This window comes from Buteo buteo, chromosome 15, assembly GCF_964188355.1.
Source record: "Buteo buteo chromosome 15, bButBut1.hap1.1, whole genome shotgun sequence".
Classification (NCBI taxonomy): domain Eukaryota; kingdom Metazoa; phylum Chordata; class Aves; order Accipitriformes; family Accipitridae; genus Buteo; species Buteo buteo.
In genome coordinates this window covers 21,683,354-21,707,447 of record NC_134185.1, presented here as the reverse complement: position 1 = coordinate 21,707,447, position 24,094 = coordinate 21,683,354, and the positions used below count along the sequence as shown (strand labels likewise).

At 42.9% G+C, this 24,094-nt stretch overlaps 1 protein-coding gene across 8 annotated transcripts in view; it reads left to right on the top strand.

Moving 5' to 3' along the window:
• Nucleotides 1–24,094, top strand: part of SESN1 (sestrin 1) — an 84,083-nt gene that overhangs the window by 50,792 nt on the left and 9,197 nt on the right. For 2 of the 8 annotated variants that reach the window (XM_075046740.1, XM_075046741.1), the window contains exon 2: nucleotides 23,359–23,424. In XM_075046740.1, the coding sequence (XP_074902841.1) occupies nucleotides 23,359–23,424 (66 nt within the window). Of the gene's footprint in view, nucleotides 1–15,781; nucleotides 15,905–15,941; nucleotides 16,030–16,145; nucleotides 16,408–16,520; nucleotides 16,593–23,358; nucleotides 23,425–23,690; nucleotides 23,852–24,094 lie in introns of those variants that run through there. The other 6 variants (XM_075046744.1, XM_075046746.1, XM_075046743.1 and 3 more) reach the window with 6 other exon arrangements.

The following is a 24,094-nucleotide window of genomic DNA, read 5'->3' as shown; positions in this document are numbered from 1 at the left end:
CTGGCTTGTTGAGCAGTTCTTTTTCATACTGTGTGTCATGGCTAAAGAGTCCTTGTTCAAATCAATGGCCCAGATTCTTACAGAGTTTTTTTATAAAGCTCTTGCTGCATCCTGGACGAGACCAAAGGAGGCAAATCAAATGTTAGGCTGTGTTACAGGCGAGGGAAACCAAGACAAGAAATGGTATTGTACATTTTCACTTCGAATGCTCTTCAGCTTTGGCCGTCTTAAAAAAGGCACATCAGAAATAGGCAACTTAGGTTGCCAGAATAGGCTGGATTTTGGATGAGATGAGAAGATGAGAAAGGATAGGGGAGGGATTAATGAATGAAAAGAGCTAGCTGTGTGTTGCTGTCTGTCTTCTTATTCTAAGAAGTGATACGTAAATTAAAAGCCATAATAACTTTTGTGTAAAGCAGAATGTTACAGGATACTTTGGAGGCAAGAGGAAAAAAAAATCTTAGAGCCTAGTTCTCACCTTCCACCCACTACTCCTGCTCCCAGAAATCCCCACTTGCCTTCCCATTGTCAATATTTACACTAGTTATATTGAGGTGTACAGTTATAAAAGTCTAACAGAGAATAGCAAGATCATCAGTTACATAAAGGAGAGAAAACACCTAATCATTATAGCATGCCTGGACAGACTCATGCAATTTATGTCCTCGGTATCTGCGAGCTGTACCTGGTGGGGATGGTAAACGATGATTTTTACTATCCAACTTTAAAAGAGGAAGAGGGGGGAGTGAGGGGACAGGATAGCTCAAAGCACTGTACAAGCGTTAAATAGCCCTAACACAGAGCCCACCTCACCAGCTATGCATAAGGCAGCCTGTTTTACCTCAACTGTGCGCCAGGAGACTGAAACAGTGATAAGGTTAAACAGTATGTACAGAATTCAAGGGCACCATTTCTTTGCTTTCTTATCTGTACAGACTTTTCAATTGACTTTTAATCCTTCTTACACAGGCTGTTTAAATCCCATCAACACTCTTTATAAATGGAGATTTTCTTTTAATAACTCAACCTTACCCAAGCAGACAGTTTTCAAATTGCTGCTGAATGCTGCTGTATTCATTAAATCTCTTAGTGTTGCCACCTGTTCACTATTTCTTGCCTACTGAAAGGTTTTGAGTCCCTCTTTACTTTGGGTCTTAACTGTTTTTGTTAAATTGTATTAACAGGTAGTCCTACATCTTTTATCACTGGCCTGTAGTGTTAATTGCAAAGTCAATGATAGTTCGATGTCTCTGAAAATCTCTGTGATAATTAGATGCTCTTTGTAATTGTGATTTATTGTATTTGTTCTGAAGAGCAGAAATAAAGGCAGGCATCTGAATTTTCTTTCTCAGATGCTGTAGCTTTAATAACATATAAGGTTGTCGCTAAATAATGGTGCTGATTTTAGAAAGAAATTGTATTAAAGTCCCCAGAGTTACACTGAAGCCTAGTTCTTGTATGTAACTGCTGACGTAACCAGCTGGAATTGGCCCAAGCTTGGGTAAGTGTTTGTCCAAAGAGAGAAAACAAATACAGTAGCTGCAGTGGAAGGATAGGCTACCATTTTATTTTTGCACAGAATTTGTTTCTGTTTGCTAGCAGCTCTGCTTCATAAGAAAACTTGAAAATTCAATTCTAAGAATTGAATCCATCTGTGGAGGTTATACAGCAAAGCTCTCAGACCATTGGGACAGATTTAGTTGCAGTTTGATCATAGACTTGGGTAAACCCATGTTTTCCATTAAGTGCCTGCCCTATCTTAAACTTTCACTGTTTGAAACTTCAATGAAGTTGAATCACATACTAAACCTCACCCCCCAAAAACTGCTTTTAGTCTGAAAGATGTGGTTTCCACTCATTGCTGATGTACTACACAACAATTTATGAAGCTGCTGTCCTGGGTAAGTCCCTATACTGGGGGGGGGGGGGGGGGGCTGTCCCTAAGCCAGACAAGTAGAGGGATGCTTTTCCCTAGGAGTCCTTGGCCCCAGATGCTCCCTGCCTAAGCCTCTGGTTTGCCATCCTTCATTTCTAGAAACTGCCTTTTCTGGCTTTGCACTCTCCCTTGTCCTTGATGACCAGTGGATCCAGCTGTCAGGCACTGGGGAGGAGTACAGCCTGTTTTCTTCTACATGCATATGATGTACAAGGAGAGTTTTCAACTTTCACCTTCCTAGTTCTTCCGAGGTAGAAGGAAGTTGTGGTGTGATACTAGTTGAAACAGCCTGCATTTAGTGAAGTTATGCAAGTTTCAGGTTCGTAATAACAAGCTGAAACCTAGTCTGCCAGACTTTGTGTTTCCTGGGGTAGTTTGGACATTTTCAATCTACAAGTTGCTTTGATCAGCAAAGTATTAACCTGCTTTTACAGAGCTAGAGGTCTTTTGGAAATAGCAGCAACCTGTCGCAGAGCAGAAATCAGACTCTTCCATACCTTGAAAAAAAGTCTTCGCAGGTGGAGGTTTAGAGGAGTACTGGGGGCCTGCTTTGCTTGCTGGGCGTTGTCCTGAAGCTTTAGTATGTCACTCTAACCCCTTTCACAGTTCTAGTTCTCATGTCATGGAAGACCTGAGCTGTCCTAGTTTGGGAAGCAGCGGGGGCAAGAGAGACTGAAAACAATAAAACAGTAGAAAAATGTTATCCTGATTTCTGTCTGTATTACCCAGTTTTGTATGACACAAGACTTTTCATAGTTGTCCTTGCTGGAACTAGCACATGCTCTGAAGGGAGAACATCCTCTGTTCTGCATATGGCACCACTAAGTCATCACTGGTGCTCGGAGTTAGTAGTGTCTAGAGTCAGGTGAGCAGGCGCGGCTGCTGTCCAGATCCAGAGCACAATTCAGTTAATTACAGCCCGACCAGGCTAACAGTAAGCAATTCAAGACAGGGTAATAAGAAAAGGAAAACCAGATTTGTTCTACAGTAATTTCTGATTCTTTGAAGTTAAGTAGTGAAGTAATGGTGGAGAAGGGGAACAGTGAGAGACATGAAGGAGGGATGATGTAGGGAGGAGGGAGCTCAGGCTGAGAAGGGGGAAGCCAGCTTGTGACTGAATTGTGATTAGTGTGCACTGATCTGAATCTAAAAGCCCAGCTGTTCTCTATACTCTCATCTCTTCTAGGTGTTGTCTTCAGTAACTAGCTTTTGTGTTTTGAATTTTGTGACTATTTGCTGAAAGGGCTTCTACCAGGGAAGAACTTGGTGTACAAGCCTTACCAGTACACGTGTATTAAGGGATACGCACATAGGTTGATACCATCTAAATGTAAAGATTTCCAGTATCTACATTTGATTCATACTTAAGCAGATTTCCATTACATAAAATAGGTCATGAACCCAGGGTCCTGCTGAAATGTCTTTCAGTGTGCACTCTTCTGAGTCTCCTATCTGTGTTTGGCAGTACTAGTCAGTTTGCAAAAATACTGGGTAAAGGAAAAAGTTGGAAAATAATTTCACATTATGGAACAGACATGCTGATTCTTAGAAGTGTCACTTAGAAGTTAATTGAAAACCTTGGAAGCTTTCTTTCTGGGTCTTTCCCCACCTGCTTTTCACATAATTGCTACACTGCTTTAGTAGGTTTTCAAGTTGGTTTAAGGGCACCTAAGATGGGATCCTCTGCTTGATGTAAACAGTTGTTTGTATGCAGCAAGCCATGAAGATTAAGCACCCTTCCACCACAGAAACTGTACGCTTTCCAGGGTAACGTACACAGTACACTTACATAATGTTTGAGGCTGTTACCGGACTAAAACTATGTGCTGTTTTTCCAGGCAGTTCGCTTAAATTTTAAATCTAATCTGTTGACTTTAGTTCCCTTCATGTTCCTTTCACAATGTACTATTAGTTACAAACTTTGTGAGCAGCTACCCATTTCCTTTGCCCCCTGAGACAACTGGGAACATGGGCTAAAGGTTGTAGGTGGTCGGATCAGGAAGTTCACATAAGTGTCAAATGCAGTTGAGTAGCTTCTCCAACAGTTGGTGGAAGTTTTGTGTGGGGAGGGGAGAAGAACATATTTAGGGAGACACTTGCATAAAACATACAGGAAAAATGGATGCAGCTGTATTCCTTCAAATCTGATTGTGACTAAAATAGCAGGATAAATGCCATTAACATTTAGTCAATACTTTGCTAGTTGACAGTAAAAACATGAAATAAATTTGCTTTTAGAGTTTTTTTTTTCTCTTTGAAAACTATAAAGCTCTATTCTGTCAACAAATTGTTCATAAAAAGAAACGACCCGGTTATCATTATATTTTTGTATTTTATTTAAAAAAAAATGTTCTAACCATGCATAGCTCAGTTAAGAATTTAGTAGGATACTCAAATGCAAAATTCAATTACTTGAAAATAGACAACTTCCATCTAGAGTTTGTTCTAAAATGGAGCAGAAAAGGCATTTCCTTGCCAAGTTCAGACTTCTTATTCTACTGCAGCTCTTCTTGATATTCCTGACTTTTAAATAGGCTGCAGTCCTTCCCATGCACTAGGTGCTTGGGATTGAGCATGTTTTCAGCTACTGCTGACTGAGAATTGTTAGCCAGTAACTCTCAAAGAGAAGCTGATTGCTTGAAGACTGGCTTGGACACCTCAGTGTCCAATGTTCCTTAGTGTTGTACTTTTAGAAGAAAGTTTCGCATAGTGACTTGTTAGTGGTTGTTCTCTCTTTTTTAGTAGCCACATAAATGTCAACAAACTGGCACGCAAGGCAGCATAGCAGGGTTGCAGGATAACTGTGGCCAGTACCTTTCTGTCATTCTTGTATCCAGATGCCTCCTTAACTTACCCTCCCTCGGAGAGTATTGTGATTCCTCTATACTCAGCCCTGGTTTTGTGCCATCTATCCTATAAGTGCTGGTTGCTTATTACCAGGCAGGCCTGCCAGTGCTGGAGGATGTAGTGTCCCTCTTTTGGGAAACTTGTGGCCGGTAAGGCTTTCTTAAAACAAAGGATCGTTTTTTCATATGTAAAGCAATAATTCAGAGACAAGAATATTGAGCCAAAAATCTAAATGTATGTTTTGTTTTATGTGAACATCTGTCTTGTTATGAGGCAGAGCAGGCAGTTGTGTTCATTTTTTTTTTCATCATCGAGTACCCGTGCAGAGCGTTAGTCTGTTTTTAGGACCCCATAAACAGTGCTGTCATTACCCAGACACGTTCCTGTCCCTTCCACCCCCGCTCTGCCTTCCCCTCCCCTCCTGGAAGATTGTATAGAGAAGGGAAAAAAGGAATTTGGTCATTTGGAGCTTCTGGTAGCTGGTTACATAGTCTCTGTAAAATGACTGCTAGGTGCATACAGCCAGGTAGGTGTCTGGTGTGTTTGAGGCAGGTTCAGACCTATTACACATGCAATACCTGGGAGGTCACAGGCAGTGCCCAGCGAGCTAGATGTGTTCTGGATGCACTGCAGTTACTTTTCATGTTTTTTTCAAAAAGTGTTGATTTAACATCATGTATGCTGGCCACTTGGGCTGTGCCCACATTCCCATCCAGAAATGTGGGGCCCCTATCCAGTGATTTCTTTTTTTGAGTCTCTCCCTGCGAACCAGCTCCTCAGCTTGCCTCTAGCTACTTTCTTCTTCCCTCTGCCCCTCAGAGCAGCTCTGTTCAAGAAAGGTTTAGAGCCCTTAGGAGGATTTGTCTAGTTGCTGTATCATGTGAAACAGGGCAAAGTCCTCCACTCCTAACATATTTGCTGTACAGGTTTATATGGGGGTTATCTTTTTTTCCTGTTTAGGTCAGCTTAGGCGTGGTCAGACGATGAATTTTGATTGCTTGTTACAAGAACATTTCCCTCAGCCAGGTCAATGTGCTGCCAGAAACAACCTGAAGTCTCAAGTGACCCCAGTATAAAACATTCCCTCCCAGCAATGTCTTGATTGTATTTCAACAAAAGAATTAATGCAGGACAAGCTATTAAGAAAGTGCCTGCCTGTGTGTGTAATGCTGCATTAATCTTCTATAGCCCTGAGAACGAATTTACTGTACAAAATGCTGCCATTACATGTGAAAGAAAGAATATAGATGATATTACAATATGAATCCAGGGATGCAGGGTTTTATTTATTTGTTCTTACAGAGCAGAGAATCAGCCTCTTGCAAACAAAAATGAGGGGCCGAGGGACCCCTCTCATTTGCAATAGCTGAGCCTCCCTTTCTGGATCCTGGTTTGTGCAAGCTCCAAACTTTACCTGCTGGCTGTGGATATGCAAACACCTTGCCTTAGCAAAATAATTCCCACCAGGCATAAGTTTAAATCTAGATGGAAGATCCTCAGGAGTCATCTCTCTTTTCCTAGCCCAACGCCTGAATTCGGCCCTGCCAGTCTTTGCTGGTTCAAATCCTAATGCAGATCGTGGCTCTGGTTTCTCTGTAAGCCCCAGGTCTAAACTCACCAAAATAATTTCTCCTGGACTCATCCCAGTCTTGTTTGTTTTAGCCATTGTGCAGTGATCCTTGACAACTCCAGACCTACACTTTGCCAAGTAATTCCTTATTTGCTACAGGTCTAGGAGTTGGTCTCTGGCCCTTGTTGGCTACCATCCAAACTTGGCTTAGCCTCAGTCCTACCAGTTTCAAAACAGTGTGATGGTACATGTAAATTTCTTTCAAGTCACATTTCACATTAAGTTATAAATAATTTGCTACTCTTATGAAATTTATCTTTACATTTACAAAAATAATAGAATGAATGATTTTTGTGGTAGTGTCTCTCCAGAGGAGGACTTCTCAGGAAGATGACAAACACACCCTGATAAAGAGAAATCATCCACTCTGTTGTTGTTACTAATATAGGCATGTCAGCAAATCAACCAGAGTTTTTTGCTAGTAGTTTAGTTACAGGCTTCAGCGATCATTGTTGCATCTTCATCGGTAGTGGAAACATGGTCCAGTTCTGCACAAGTTTTCATTTGCTGTATTGTTTTTCTGACCTGGAATCCCTGCTGAGCAGTTAGAGGGCAATTGTCATGCTCATGAGAAGCAGAAGGACAGATAGAGATTTGTGGTTTTAGTGACAAAATGAGAAGGTGTTTGAATGCTATAGCTTCATATACTGTGAAACAGATTTATAAGCTCAAATATGAACTGTAAACACCAAAACCCTTATTTAAGGACATTATCCCTATTTTAATACTATGTTAGTAAAATTTGTGTGTGTTTAGGACAGTATGTGTGCATTTTTCTTTATTTACTTGTACTTTGTTTATTTACATTTGCAAACTGCTATAAATCAGGCTTTAATGCTAGCTTGATAGCAAAATATTGATTCTGCTATGGAAATCTGAGAGCATTGTGTCTTCTGCAGCACGTCTGCTGTGTGTATTTTGTGTGTGGTTTCAGTTCATTTGAATCTGACAGGCTACACATACAGTGCTGGCCCTTCCCAGGACTTTTGAAGTATTGCATGTTTAAAATGCTGTATAGTAAGTAGTCAGGGTGGTCCAACAATGGTAGGTGGCCTTTCCTCTCTCGCAATAGCAAGTGGTTGACTTAAAATTATGATTGTTAACAAACAGTGGATTTAAGGCTGAGTTCCAATATTGTTGTTAACTTTTTCAAAAAAACAAAGACAGTTAACAGTATTTGAACAGAAAGTGCTAGAATTGGTTTCAAGTCTGTTTGACTTAGTTCCCCTAGCAAATATGCATTTGAGAAGGTAAGTGGGGCAAGGTATTAACAGTTCCACTGTCTGGACGTCGTCATTGCAGACAGCAGCATTGCAAAGCCCAGAAAAGTTTGTGGGTTTATTGAGATCCCAAGCAGCTCAGTTGCAGAAATCTCCCTGTGATTTTACAGTTGTCCTGCAGGGACCCAAAGCCTCTGTGGCCTGTGGAAAAGCGCTAAGGTGGCAATGGTGGGGGTAGGAGGGTAGGGAGACGCTTCTGTAGGCAAGCTTGGTGGCAGGGCAGCTTGTGCCAGGGGCCTTGAGGGAGTTCTCCAAGCTCCAGAGAAATCCAGAATTTAGGAGGGTGCAGAAGTTGTGCTGCATTTAACAGGGGCACGTGTACAATGTCCTTGAAGCACGTGCTGGTGGTGGCATTGCAGCTCACTGCGCCCGCTCTGGGGCTCGTCGGAGCGGGTGTTGGCTGTCAGTGATGCTAGTGACAGGGCAGGGGTGGCCCCTGAAGGGCTGGGGGGCTTCTGCTCCCTTCTGTACCCCCTGGGCAGGTGTCAGTGTCCTTTTAACTTACCGTTAGAGAAAGAAATGGCATATTAATGCAAGTGTCAAACTAGTAAAACCCACTGTAGGAAATGGTCTTGATTGCTGAGTAGGAGACTGACCAGATCTTTTAGGATTTGTATCAGCAAGAAAGCAGTGCTCTTTTCAGTTCTTCTGTTTTAGAAAGCAAAGGCCAATAAACGGATTTGGGTCAAAATGTCTTAGCCGTGTTATCTTCTCAAATAGGGAAGAATGAAGAATACAGTGCTGTCTGAATTTAAACAAAACACCAACAGTAGCTGCCTAAAATGGCAAGAAATACATGATTCATCTAGGTTTTATTTTCATGATTCTCCTCAAGCAGAGGTCTTCATGGGTTTCTCTTTGAGTATAAAAGAAACAGATTTGATATGAAAATGGCGGATCTTGTATTATTTCCTTAACTTTTAACAATCAGGTGTTGAACAGTTACCTAGAGGATGATCTGTTTTCTTACCTGCTATCATTAAATAAATGATGTGAGTTACTTGTCTAGGATGATGTTACTTACTTTTGTACTTAACTATTTGCCACCATAACATTCTAAAGGAGTTGATAAATCCTGTAATATTATTGTACTTAGCTCTATATATTAAACAAATATGGAGAGAGATTCAGTCTTGAGGAACTTGCAACCTTATTGTCAAGATAGGTCATTACAGAAATTGCAAGGGGACTACAGCTTTATAGGTATTTGGATTTTTTTCCTAATAAAAAAATCTTTGATGGTTTTCCAAAACTCACAAACTCAGATAAATAACGTATATTATTTGGGTCACAGCTAGACTGTGAAAACTGAAAACAAAATAGCTGGTGGTTTGTTTGTTGGTTTTTTTTCTCCTGTCTGCTGCTCTGAGGCACAGTGAGCATGTCCTTCGAAGTGGCAAGCATATGAAGAAAGCCACAAACCAGTTCCCCAAACTGCAGTTACTGATATAAGCGTTCCTGAATCTCTAGTGGTACTTCCCATATTCATTTAGTACTATTCCAGTTGATCTTATCTCATTGTAACAATCAAGCTATAGAAAAATAGCTTAGAGTCTTCTTGAAGTGCAATAAGTGACATAACATGCTTTTGTTGCATTCTATTTTTCTTACTTGTCTTTTCATGGGGAAAACATTGAATTTATTTAAAAAAAAAAATCACTTAAGTTTTGGCTGTAGTGTGGATATATGTGAGATGAAGGGTTGACTTGAAGTTGTCTAACAGAGCATTTTATAAATTGCTAGCTTCTTCCTTGGTGAAGGCTCTGCAGAAATAAGCTTTTTGCTTGTTGCATCTGCAAAATCAAGTCAGGCATGAGCTTCAGGTCAGAGTTTCAAGCAATTTTCTAGAAATACACCTGGGCCCCTAAGGGTAAAGATAACAAAAAGCTTCTGGTGAGGAGAAGAGCTTCTGGGTTGCATGTCTGTGTGTACCAGAGTATGAAAGTAGGTCTTAGTTGCAACTTCTTCACAGGACACTTGCACAGCATTTCCTGCATACTCACTGTAACCTCACAGCAGTGCAGCTCTGAGTCTCACCCAATTCCAGTAAGCCAGGCGTACCACTCCAGTACTCCTAAAGGCATTTTTTTCCCCTATGTGCTTGCCATTGTGTCTGATTTCTGTCAGAAGCTAATAATGAGATGCATTTCATTGCTTTTTCTTTTCTTTTATATAAAGACTATTTCTGAGGTCAAATGCAGTTTTAAAATCCCACAAACCTTAAACTCACACAAGAGATGATTCAGCTGGCCTTCCCTTACTTTGAAACCACACATTAACATTGTGTAAAAGGTTTTGTTTGTAGTGGGTTGCCCAGAATTATAAGGCAACTTCCATTCTAGGCCTTCCAACAGCATCTTTACATGATAGTGGTGAAGCACGGTCAGACAGCATTCAGGTAGCACAGCAAGTAAGGTACTGCATTGTCTCATTGCTCTTAACTGAATCAATTGAGGACTAGGAGTTGTGGGAAGTTCCCAATTTTCACTCAGCTGAGAAAGGATATTTGTCCCTTTTTGGGATTCATCTTGGGAAGCAAGGGCCTGAGAAAAAGATAGTAAAATTGATCCCAACTCCAAGGAGCTGTGCAAAATGTCTTGGGCATTGGTGTGACCTGGCAGTTTGCTAACTGAAGGGAAGAGGGGAGACCTCTTTAGGCCAAACCAGTTCTAGACAGCTATGAGCTATGTTAAATTTTATTTTTCTTAATTGAACTCCAAATACATTCTTTCATTAAGGTTAAACTAGGGAGTTTTTAACCTTAATGTTTATTTAGTACTGAGGGAGACTGCAGAGTGGCTGGCAGCCTGCAGATGTTCTATTCCCCAGAGAGCAGCAATCTGCAGCTGGGCAACTGATCCCTCTATGCACCCTCCATGCACCCTCCAGCCACCAAAAAATCAGAAGTTACCTGTGAGTTACCACGGTCAATTTTGAAACTAGTTAACATGGACTTTCATTTTGGGAGAGCTGGGTCTGGGGGGAGTTGTTAACCAGAGTATTCTTGCACAGTGCATGAGCCTGGAGCCACCTCAGAACAGTATCAGAAGAACCCACTTCTCTAACAATGCATATTAACAGCAAGTCAGACAAACAACTTCTGTAGTTCAGCTGCTGTTTATCAGCCTAGGAGGAGCTGTGTACTCTCATAAAAAGAGGGAAGAATAATCTGGTAAGACATTCTTTCAATCTACTAAGCTTCAGATATGCATCTTTAATCTACCTATTTGTAATAGTCTTAGAAACCGTAAGTCTGTTTTGGTCTCCTTGCCAAAGCATGAATAATCTCAAGATCTCAACTTCTTATAGCTCCCTAAATTAAACTTTGTGGTTCTGCTACCTAATAACTGCAGAAGGGAATGTTAAACTTGGACAATCTTTGGGGAGAGAAAAAACAAAACAACTTGTGGTTTAGAGGTGGGGGTGGTAGAATCTTAAAGGCAGAAATTACCAGACGAATGACTGTTTTGGGGGAATAAGAGTCCTGAGTGATGAACAAATAGTTCAGGAACAGATAAAGCCACTAGTGTTCCTGGAGCTTGGTCAGTTAAAGTCAGTCAACTGTGCAAACAACTCACGTGTAACAACTGAGTCTCACAGCCACTTGCAGCTCTGAGGAAAGATGCTGGGTCTTCTGGTGGGGATACAGTGGGCTAGGAATGACCTGATTTATAATTACTCACAAAACCCCTTGATTACTTGCATGTAATTTGCCCATTAAAGCTGAAGATGTGGCCATTAAGAAAGCAGAATGTAAGGAAGAGCTAGAAATAGAAAAATAGCCTTTCAAGGATGGATAAGGTTCAAAGAACAGACGATAAGTATAATCTCTGAATACTGTAAAATGTTAAGTCTTAGCTGGCCTTGCAATCCTAAAGACTACAAAAGGAAAGCTTCTATATATTGGTCTAAATTTGTTTCCTGATGTGGCCAATTGTCAGCCTTCCATTCTCATGAACAACTTGGTTTTGTTGTTATTATAAAGGTATCAGGTACAATGCCATTCCTAAGGGCTGATCCTTTTTGACACATACAGCAAGAATTTAGATTGTACAAAGAATACAGTTTATCCTCCTCCCTAGAATTATGTGCTAATTCTAATAATAGAGTGAGTTTTTTGACGACTGACAAGTCAGATCGTTAAGGTTAAATCAAGAAGAATGCTTTGAAACACTGACCATTTTTTCTTGACTCATATGCTAGGATGATATATTCTTCTATTTAATTTAAATTCTTTCATCACTGTAATGAATGGTTCAATTGCTGTGCCTCCCATATTGTTATCATGATAAAGATTTTTGCTATTTTAGAAATAACAAATATATAATAAAGGGATAGAAGAGATTAGGAGATACATTTGACATTTGTTATGAAAAGGGTAGTGGCTGTGGACAGTGAGGAACGAGAGGAATCCACAGGGAGATGTTCAGAGTGGCTGGTGTGGGGCTGCTTAGTCATTGCTGAAACACCTGGTGACTTTATTAAGGTGCCAGATTTAGGTGGAGCTGTTCGAGCTGTTCTGGTTGAAGACATTCTTGCCCCCATGCTTTTATTGCTGCTGCTTTGCTAGGAGTTACATTCCCTGAGATCTGTTCGCTATTAGTAATGCCTAACCTCTATCAGTTGAACTGAGCTAAACCAATTAAATCAACCCCCCTCAACCCAAAATAGTCCTCCAATCGCTTCCTTGGACTGTAGGCAGTACTGAGTGCTGTTTGCAGCAGCTGGGTGGGCAGGTCTTAGGAGAGAGACCCGTCCTTCCCGGGAGGCAGTGACACCCAGGTTAGTGCAGTAACCTCTTCAGCTGGCGTAGCTGCAGATGGGAGACACCATGCATCTGTGGCTGTTAGCCATCTCAGGGGGTTCAAAGACACTTGGACGCGAATGCTGGCGTTTACGTCCATTCTGCTAAGCTTGCTACATCTTGCCACAGCTGGCAGTACCTTATGAAACCACAAGAGAGAAATCCAGTCCTAAGAACTAATACAAATCAGGTAGCTCAGAGCCCTGAAGAATTAGGTTTTTACTTATAAATGTTCCTAGGAAGGAATCATCTGATCATCCTCCAAGATACTAATTTGATGTCCAGGGCATTGCAGTAACAGGCATTTCAAGTGCTCCTGCTTGGATAGCTTTTCTACGGAAAGAATTTAAGATCTTGGTTTGCCAGTTCTTTGGAGTCATCTGTTTGTGCTGAACTTGACTCAAAAAAGTCTCCTTCTTGGACTGAAATGGAGCTATTCCAAGTTACAGGGGCTGAGTGCACATGTATGTGTTTGCAGGATCAGGCTTTTCACATTGTAACTGGTTGGTCTCCTTTTAGCTTCACCAGGATATTTCTTTAACTGTAGTGATAAAGAAAAATTGCTTTTCTGATGACTTAACTTGGAGTACACAGATGTTAAATGCCATCCTTTTATGCAAGCAGCTTTTATGGAAGTGCTTGCTATGAAAGAGTATGTTTCCATGCTTGAGGTGGTGTTTGCTTTAGGCGACTTGATGTGTATCTGTAATACACTCTTTCTGGGTAAAAGGAAACTTGGTATCTATCGATATTTTCATGTTAAACATTTGTTGTTGTTTTTTCCCTTATAAGCATTTCTCTAGATCTCTGTTTACTTGCATCAGTACATGGTCAAACATACTGTTGTGTTTCCCCAGGGGAATGCTCAAGTTATGCAAACTGTACCATAGATCTGCCCCCGTGTCCCCCGGCTGCGCTGGGTTCTGCACGCGTTAGTACCTGAACGAACTTTGTGCCAGTGTCAAACCATATTCCCTCATGAAATTGCTCATGTAACTTGTCTTACTAGCCCCCAAATGGAAATAATTTCAGTCTACAATTGCATACTGATTTATAGATGAGCACGTGGCTCGGCTTTGCGTGTTCTTTGATTTGGAGGAGTTGCATTTTGAAATACTTGCATGACGGCTGGGGTGGAGAAAGCGCTTGCAGCAGACTGGGGTGATAAGATTCTGCTAAGGCAGAGACATACCTGGGGCCTGAGCAGAGCTTGTGTACTCAGGCCATATGGGAGAGCTTTTAAGACCATTATTTGTTTGCTATGGCTGTGCAACTTCCTCTTCCCCTTTGTACCTGCTTTTTCTGACATGCTGTCACTGCCTTCATCTATTCTGATAGAGAAAGCAAAGAACACGGTATAATTTCCTACCTTCTGCTGTTGAGTTGGTTGTTTAATGAGGGGGAATTTACCTTGGATGACGTCAGAGAAAAATCTGTATCTGCCAAGGTTCTTTGTATAGGAGCAACTGTTAACATAAACAAGCTTCCTCACAAATATCCAGGCAGGGCAATTGGCCACAGTGAGTGAAAAACACTTCAGGGAACTGAGGGAGTGCTGCCCTTCCCGCCCCCGCTCCCCTCCCCCCCAAGTGGGTTAACAAATTCATTGAAGAGGATGACCTTTCATCTGACACCCAGGAAGACTTCTTATGGTGAGGCATCTTCTTGCGTTTCAGTTTTCAGGTAATTACTCTTTTTTTCAACAGTTTTTCTGAGCACAAGCCAGTTCTTTGCCCGTGTTGCAAGAGGAGCCCATTCCTTCTCTTTCTGTTATGTTTTGGCCTGAAGTAAGGAAGCAGCCAGTGGGAATTAAACAGTGTTCTTCATTAGTTTACTTTATTAGCTCACAAAATGCAATCTTCCTTGCCAGTATTGCATTCTTCTTCTTTTTCCACGCTTCTGTTGAGTGTTTTATGAAGTGCAAGTAGGTACAAAGCATACTTCATTTCTTTTGGAGAAACTTGGCAGCTTAAAGCCAAGGCCTCAAGTAAGGAGCTGTGGTACCTGGGCATCTCTAGGTAATTTAACTTTGTAACTGCCGCTAAGCCTTCAGAAGTAGAGTGTCCTTTAGCTCTCCAGAGTCAATTGCATAGCCTAGAGAGGTGGTGGTGGTAGTTGAGAAGTGGAGAGGGAAGGAAGCCTTTAAAGCTTTAGCATTAGAAATGTGCAGAACTGCTGCCTTGAGGCCTGTTGCCACGTTCCCCTGACAGCACTGTCCTCAGTGTTCTCTGCATTTCGCCGCAAGATTTGCACACCCATAACAGGAACAGCCTGTGAACAATTTTTCGGTGTTCAGTTTTACATTTAACAGAAGTGTAAAGTTCAGTGTCGTGGAATTTCCCTGCTTGGTTGTTAGATGGATGGCTTGGTAGGACTCAAAACCGAGCAGGCTGAATTGTGAGCAGAAGCCTTCTTCCCCTATATATATGAGTATGTTCAGGAGTTGGGAGCTGTCCTGGCCTCCTCCCATCAAAACTGCAATAGAAGCTCTCCTCTTAATTCAAAGTATTTGAGGGAAAATGATTTAACAGAATTTAGCTTTATAAGTGGAAGGAAAAAAAAATAATAATGTGGGCCAGCTCAGGGCCTCGTTTCTTTTGAAATAATTGATGCCATAAAATCCCAAACCAAAAGAGGTGGGAGATAAAAGCATCTGGCAGAGTTTACAGCCCTGGGGGGTCGACGGGAGAAGTACAGCCCGTTGCAAACAAAGGCTGAGTGTTTTGCTGATGTGATTGCAAAACATATGTTTGCTCAGGACTGTTACGATCTTGGGAATAGGCAGGAGGCCAGATTTCTGCAGCAGCGTACTTAGTCACACAAGTATCTACAAAACGTTAACCTCCTGCGAGTTCTCGGTTCAAAAGCCATAATGACTGTGTTGCTTAAAGAGAAGGTAGAAACTCTTGCTAAGGAGCGTGGGGGAGGCAAAAGAAAAGTGGTGTCCGCAGAGCTCCCCCCGGCCGGGGAGCGGAGCGGAGCGGAGCGGAGGAGGCCGGGTCTCGGGGGGAGAGGGGCCCTTGCGCCTCCGCCGTGCCCTGCGGCCGGCCCGGGGGCAGCACGGAGAGGCGGAGCGGGGTGGACTGGGGGGGCCCTGGGGCTCTGCGGGGGCACTTGCCCCCGGGCTGGGCGGCTCCGGGGTCCGCGCCTTTCCCCTCTTCTGCCCGTTCCGGGGGGGACGCGTCGGCATTGCCGGGGGCTGGCAGGCACCGGGAAAAAGGGAGCAAGCCCCCGGTTCTCCCCCGCCCGCTGCTCCGCCCCGGCGGGGAGGGCCGGCCCCGGCCCCCGCCCCCGCCCCGGCGGCGCTGGGCGGTGCGGCAGAGCCGCGGCGGGGCTGCCGGCCGAGCGAGCCCAGCCCCAGCCTCGGCCCCGGCATGAGGGTGGCGAGGCCGGGCCCCCAGCACCAGGTACCCCGCGGGTGGCGAGAGGCTTGGCCCCCCGCAGGGCTGAGCCGCCCCGGGGAGGCGGGAGCGGTGCTTCCTTGCGGGGTCCTCGCTCGACCCGCAAAGGCGTCGTTCCGAGCTGCCGGAGGGTAACTCGGGTTGGGGGGGGGGGGTCGCAGGTCCTTTCTAGGTCCGTTCTGCGGGAGATCCAGCGGCCGCTGCCTGGGGTGGCCGGGCAGGTGCTGTGGCGAGCCCCCCCCGGGACCCAGCCGGCCCCAGAAGGGCAGCGTACCGCTTGTGTGTGTGGTGGGGGGGTCTCTGCTGGGGGGTTTAGGCCCGACCAAGTAGGTTTTGCCTCTGAATGGCCCGGTGTTTATTTCGCTCTCGCACAGAGTTGGGTTATCCTTTTGAAACGGTGAGGCCGGTCTTGCGTTTCTGATAGAGAAGAGCTTGCTGTAACTGTAAACAAATGCAAGTCGATAGCGGTTTTTTGGACGGGAATTAAAATGCTGCTTTGGATCTCTCTTGTAAGTTTCTTAGAGTCACCGCGTTAAGATTCTTCTTTTAAAGGAGATTTTTCAGTCCTCGAACTGCTGCAGGTTGCCACAGAAACTGTTTTGTATTTTTCTGGTTTGTACAGGTCTAGTACCACCTGGATACAAATTGCTTTGCTTTGACATAATCCAGCAGTACAGCCTACATAATGCAAACGGTAACTGTCACGTTTAAACTTGTTTCCTTCTGTGTCACTGATTTATTGGTATTTAAACAGTGTTTACAGCATGGAAATTGCAGGCATTCCTTCCAAATCCTTTGCCCTTTAATACTTTTTGTTTCATTGTACACATTACAAAACTGGCATATAGAAGAGCTAGGCACTCATCATTGAAATTCAGCCTCTTGGTTTCAGTGAGGTCACATCAAAAGTAAATTGGGTTGTGGTCTCTAGGCGGTTGTGTCACAAAACCACTCCAGGAAGAGCTATTTACTGCTGGGGAAGAATAGGTAGCACTTAGGTGCCTTGAGACTACTCCAGCTGGACCTACTCCTACTGCTCGGTCCTAAAAGATGACCAGAGAAGAGGTGTTAGAGCTTGAGACTTGAGGAGTCTGGGCTTTGCTTTTATTCTTGTTGTTGTGAACAGGGTGTGTGACCTCGGGCACACACTCACTTGCCTTGATTTCTGTCTTGAATCGAGTCACATAAACTAGTTGGATGTTTTTAAGATCTGGTATTCAAAAGACTTTGAGACATTCAGAGAAAGTACACTTACTGATATTTAAATTAAAATAATTTAAGTATTTAAATTCATATAAGAATAATGTATTCTGTGTGAAATAGAAACAGTTCCAGTGAAGAGCAGGTCTGTGGAACAAAGTGCTTTGTAGGAGAGGGGGAGTACTTGTTCTCAGTTCTTTAAATCCATGCAAGTGCAGACATGTCTAGTGCTTCAGTTGAATGACAGCCTGAGACACACAGAAAAATGGAACTAGTGCAAAAATTTAGAGTACATGAGCATTTTGGGGATCATTTTTCTGTCATTTTAACTTGAATCATGGTTTGTTTGAGAAAGCCACAATAATTGCAGCTACTTCTGGATTAGGTAAATGAATAAAATAGGAAAAACTGCCAGTTCTGTGTAGCCCCACATTTAGGAAAGGTGTAGGATTTGTAGGATTTTTTTATTTTTTTTTTTTAGTGTTTGTAGGAAAAGAATCATAGTTAATCACTCCTCTTTGTTTCTAATCCCTTCATTTCCAAAAGATACCCATCTGATAAGGAAACTGCAGTAGCTACTGCATTTAGCAGAACTGAAAATATGGCTTTTAAGCTGAGTATGTATCAGCTTGGTGATAAATAACTTGTCCTGTGAGGCCAGTTGTGCCAGTTGTTGTCGTTAAGATCCTAAACAAGGAAACTCCAAATTTGTAGCCTGTCACCACCAGTGAGGTTTTGCTGTCGGTGACCTTTAAAGGGGAAGTAGGAACCAGAGACAGCGAGGGAACCAGGAGCAGCACCAGGCCCCTTAGACTGGGAAGTGCCAAAGTCTCCCCTGGAAATGCAGCGCGAGCTGCTTGGACACTGAGATGCTTTGGGGCATTTTATCCTACAAGCGTATAAAGCTCTAAATGGGTATTTTTAATGTCAGCTTCAAATGCATATTATAGTATACCAAGCTGAATTTTCAGCACTGGCACGTTGAGAGGGTTAATTCTACTAGGAGACTGTGTTGAAGAGTTTTTTAATACGCAGCTCATTGTGCCTTTCTCAACCCTAAGCTTGGGTAGGAATGCACTTAGATTATGTAAAATGGTCACTGGTTGTCTAGGAAAACGTTACCTCCAAAAAAGGTCACCTCAAACTCATTTCCCTTCCCTGGCTCCTTCTTCTAGATTGTTTTATATTGCATTACAGTGTGTGATTTTTGTATAATTTTGTTTGAATCTACCAGTATTTAGTGCTTAATCAGGAGACAGATGATTCAGATGAAGATGTTAATCCAAATGTGGCTTAGTGAAGTAAATCGATAATTATATTTTCACTTTGCCTGTCTATGGTAAAATGTTCTTTTTGCCATTTAGAGGAGGCTTAAGTATGTAAATAAGTCTCTCTGGGAGATATAACACTTAATATTGGTACTGACTGTACTTGAGGGGAGCAAAATGACTCACTGTGCTAACATGAGGGAAGCAGTCTGAGGATTGTGGTTCATAGCTAGTGCTCAGCTCATGAATTCTGAATGACTGAGAATTAAGCTTGATAACAGTCCCCATACTCATCTGACAAAACTGTAATCGAGTTTTGGGAGAGGTTTTGTGATAAGAGGCAGAGCTCTAGCTGCCAGGAGCCAGTAGTGGGGGAGGAACGGGGATCTGAAAAAGCATTTTAGGGGCACTATGGAGCAAGAGCTGTAGCTAAGGTTAGGTGGCTGTTCCTGTTCTAGAGGCCCTGTGTCTGGGCTTGTAACTTAACTCTGCTTCAGTGTTTCAAGGTGGAATTTCTGATATTGGGTGCCTGTTTAGAAGTGACTTTCTGTTTTCTTCACTTACATTTTAAAGAGGTGTAGAACCAAAGCAGAAAGTGGTCTGTTACTAGCAGAGGTGATGCGTGTTGTACTTTTAAGTATTTAAAAACCTCTTCTAAAAGCATCTGCAGTTCAATTTTCCATTTCAAGCTTTTACTTAAATTTGATAGGAATGCTTCTTGTTGCTTAAAAAAGTTACCTAAAAGTGGGCTTGATTGACAGAGTCTTAAGATACAGAAAAGCCATAAGTAGAACGAGTTTATACATTGTTGCGGTTTTAGAGTGGTCTTCTCTGAGCATGTATGTGCATGCAGTACAGATTTTTGGTCTAGTTGTCATTGTGGGGTTGGATGTACTAAGTGGGACAGACTGGTGAGAGAGAATGGTAACTGGGAAGTATATAATTAAGTTTGCGAACTTGTCTCATTAACTTTTCTGTCTCAGCTCTGAAGAGCTGTTTCTTGGTGTAAATTTGCATAAAACATATTTCCTGGCTGAGAAGTCTCCGAAAAGGCACACAGTCTGATGGTTAGGGCATTAGCCCGTGACTTGAGAGATCTCAGCTCAAGCCATCAGTCTTCTGTAGCAGCCTCTGTTAGACATGCAGCTTTTCTGTTTCTCAGGTTTTTTTCTAAATGGCAGATAATACACTTGCCCTACCTTACAGGAATGTTGCATGAATTAAGTACATGAGATGAGATGTCCCTCATCACTGCTGTATCTGACCATGTAGATTCAGAAATGGTAGGTATCTGGTGAACATAGTTCCCATGGAAATAATAATAGTGACTGTACAGAAGTACAAGTTAGATTGCATAAGGGGCAAGAGGAGGCTTTTCTGTGGTTTCTGAGGTAGTCTCCACCAGCATAGCGATACAGCATTTATATGGCTAAGTCTTGCTTCTCCGTCAAGGTGCGTCTCCAAGGTGAGCAGTGGAGTGGATTGCCACCTGGCTCATTAGCTGTGAGCTTCGGGGTGTTGAGGGTGAAATCTATACCACGCTTGGTGCCCACCTTTGCAGCCATCTGAGTTCTGTGTTCTGACTTCGAAGATGGAGCGCCTCTGATGCATTATTATTATGATGATGATGTATTGTTTGCCCCTAAAGCCTCAGTCATGGTTGGCTTTCTGCTGAGCTTGGAGCTGTATTCAGCTGCAGAATTTCTAGACTGAATGGAAGTGGTGTGGCAAGGTTAACAAACAGAAGGGAAGAAGCCGGGAGAAGTTTGATGCAGAAAATGGCAGTAAGTAGGTCACTTCAGCATGCAACTCGGTCTGGAATCACATGAAAATTGCTTGTACTTCTGTAATAACCAAAATCAGTTGCTTGCAACTGCTGTTCATCCTAGCCCTGATTGCTTCACTGAGTGCTTGTCAGTGCTCCAGGTGAGGTGCTTCTTTAAGAAGAAGGTGCAGGAGAGAGACGCGGTGGTGCGGCTGGTCAGGATGCAGGTCTTGCTTTTGAGAGGGAAAGCTGGAGAGCGGTGCGCTTTGATTTGAGTATATTTGGAAGATGGAGACTTAGTGAAGGGCATCATGGAACATGGAAATATGTTCAAAGTGAAGGGAAGGTACTCTAGGACTGTTTTGAGAATTATTACTCTGTTGTCTATATAGTATTTGAAATGTTGGGATACTGGGAGCACCTGGAGATGCCTGCTATTTCTCAAGTACTAGGAGAACTTGATTAAATGCTGCTTCTGAAAAAGAGGGGAAAACAGTTTTTAAATGTCTGCCGTAGCTTGTAACTGAACAATAACAATTTTCAGAAGATTTCTAATGGGTCAGAATTTATACAACTCTTATGACTATGGTAACCACACACCTTATGACAATAAGCTTGTTTCTGTTCTCGGCACCCTCTGGAAGAAACATATTTACCTCCATTTTGCAGATGGGAAACTGAGGCTCATCTTTACAAATCCTTTGCAATGTCTCTGTCAGAACAGAGACTCGAACCCAGGCTTCCCAAGTACTAGGCTGGTGCCATGATTTCAGGGGGACGCTTTCTCTCCTGAGGGAAAACAAAGCAACTTATTCAGTCCTCCAAAAAACTCTTAAGTCACTTTGCAGAGAGGGTTTGGTTACTTAAGTAATGTCACCTGTTATATGCAGTGTAATCATAGTAGTTTGACCTCTGCATGCTTTAAAAAATGTGAAGTGTATTGATAACTGATGTATTTTAGATTGTGAGGCAAAATATGTTAGCAGCCTGAGATCTCAGGTTCTTAATTCTTGGGGTTTTTTCTTCCTGTAACTGTTCTGGGAAAGGAGAAGACTGAAACACAGTTGTTGAAGAATTAAACTTCCAGGTATTTCTCTTGGAGTGCTTGAGTTGGCAGAGAACTGCAGACATCTGCTAAGTTAAATGATGTGTACAGACTTTTTTTTCTTGCTTTCCTTGCATCCTTGTCATTTGGATGTAAGATGTTTCTCTAATTTGCTAATGTAGTTGTAGCCGAGATAAGAAGCTCTGCTAGAGCTTTGTGAGGAGAGAGGGTGTTTGTAAGATATAAATTCCATCCTACAAGTGGCATTGCTAGAGACTTGGCTGACAGGCAAAATTTGTTTCTGAATGTGGGGACGGACCCTCAACAGGAAAAAGCTGTATCACAAACTTTACTGTCCTAAGGAAAAAGATAGTAGTAAGAGCTGCCCTTTGATCTCACTTTATCCAAATAAGACTTGAGAAATGAAGGCATCTGACTTAGGATTTAAGGAGACTGTCAGAGTCTGATGGGCTTTGGTAGTTCCAACTTAGACCTGTGCTGATTGTTTCCGGCTCTCTGAAGCTGGTTTTTAATCTTAGGGGAAAGTTCAGGGAAGGGTAACTGATTAATAAAATTGCTTCTCGTACAATGAACTTGTGCAAATAGAAACCTCAGCTAAAGACAGAAAAAGTGCAATAGTGAGTGCGACCAGTATTGCTTGTTTATAACAGCCTTTTATCTATGTGGGGAAAATGTAGCAAAGTTAAAAACTGCATTTGGCAGACAGCTTTTAGGGGCCTCATTTGCTCTTGAGGCCTAAAACAGCTGAAGGTGCCCCTCTGCTCTGTGTGGCCTGAAATGGCCCAATACATGGTATTTATTCATCTAAAAACCCAGTTGAGAACCTGGATGGGGGTTGGTATCATCAGAAAATTAGTGGTTTGGGCTATGGAGCAGAGGCAATGGATGTGTTTTAAAAGATGACTGGGGGAGAGGGGACAGATAAGGAGCCCAAACCATTGGTTTATATGTAGCCTAGTGTTTGGCACTCGGCTCCATTCCCAGCTTTAATCCCGGGTCTCCCTCCATCTGTAAGAGCACCGTGCCATCAGCTGCCCAGTTGGGAGCTGCTTCGAGTGGCATCGTTCCTGGGGAAGCCATGCCGCTGGCTGGGGAGTCATCCCTTCAGGAGAGCTGTTCTGCAGCGAGTGCTGTGCACATGAAGGAGTGAGCCTCTGTAGCGATGGGGAGGTGGTTGCGTTTGAATGTGCGAGGTGAGGCTGTGTCCCGCCTTGGTACCTGCCCCGTGGACCCTGCTGTGCCTTCTCTGAGGGCTGCTCTGTGCCAAACGATGAAGCTGCCCTTGAACCCATGGCTCCCACCCTTCCAAAGGGAATGGTTTAACAGGAAGGACACAAATTCACCCAGGACTTTTATGCAGTTTCTCCTTGGCTGCACGAAGGGCCCGGGGTGCCGTACGCCTGGCAGAAAGTTTCATCTAGCTGAGGGAGAGGGCAAGTAGTGAACTGCTGGAGGGGCATCCAGCCTCCCTCTTACCTGCAAGCCATCATGTCCACAGAATTGTGTGCAAGGACGTGGCTGCCTCTGTTCTCATTGAGCAAAGTCCCCTCCCTCCCTCCCAACGTGAATAGCTTTTTATCCTGTCTTGAAAAGAAAGCAGATACAAATGTAGATCAGGTACTTTCAGCAGTTTAAGAGCTCTTTGAGGTTGGGAAAAAGAAATCTGATTAGGCTTACAGCTGTTTCATTTCCTGACAGATGCACAGAGTGTTATGTGCTGGCGTACTGCGGATGTACACACACACCAGTCTTGTTTTATATCAGTGGCATAAGCACACAGCAGCTCTGTACTGAACTTCTTGTTCTGGACACCCTGCCAAAATATGCTTTATGCAGAATTTTCTGTTAACCAGGTTGTTGTGTGTATGTGTGTGCATATAAATTTGTGTGTGTTTTCTTTGGTTGGCAGGGCCTTTGTTGTTGATTTTTTTGTTGCTGGAGTGGGGCAGTACACTGTAAACAAGTTTGGCTAATTATAAAGCACTTGTATAAAAAATGATTTGCATTTGTACAAATGGTACTAGTAAAAGTACCCGGGTAAGATGAGTAGCATGAGTACCCAAATAAGCCCAACTCTGAATGGAGAACTCTTCTTTATTGCAGCCACAGCTAAAAAGCTGTTTGTAACTAAACGCTAAGATGGTGTAATTCTCTTTTCTAGGAACTTGGAATAAGAATTCCTAGACCACTGGGACACGGACCAAGCAGATTCATCCCCGAGAAAGAGGTGTGGTAGTGTTTTCAAGTACACAGTGAACTTCATGCTTTTAAGGAACACTCTTTTACTAGTAACCCACATTTGGTTTCAGGACAGCAGCTGAGCTGCAAAACATTTTCAGTCATGATCACATTCAGTTCTGGTGAGACTTTGGCCACAGTTCTAGTGTACAGAAGCAGTGAGAGCCCTGGGGAGCTTTGGAATAGTTACAACCCCTCCTGTACTGCTATCTAGCATAAGAGAAACCCGATACTGTTTTCTGTAAGAGTCTGTTTCCCTGTGAACATCCGGATGTAATTTCCTACTGGTCCACAAGGCACCTGCCCCCCTGCTCTGGGGTTGCTTTTTCTTGAGCTGCCTCTACCATTCTGAATAATCTGAGAAGCTTCAGAGTGCTGTGGCTGTGCATTTGTGGTGCTTCTCTCCTGATAGTCTGGTAAGAGAATTCGGAGCAGAGGAGAAGTTAGTAATGTGCCTGTGGTTTTCTAGGAATTTTAGAGTCCGAAGTTTCAATTTCCTTTTATTTCTCTCTTGTGTCATCTTAGCTAGCTTTTTAGTTCTTTCCCTCTTTTTCCCTTAGTAAAAATGATGATTCAATTAGCTTTTTGTTATAATAAAATAAGATCAATTTGGAGCATTCGAGAAAGTGAAGGTGAGACAGTTAAAAATGAGAAGTCAG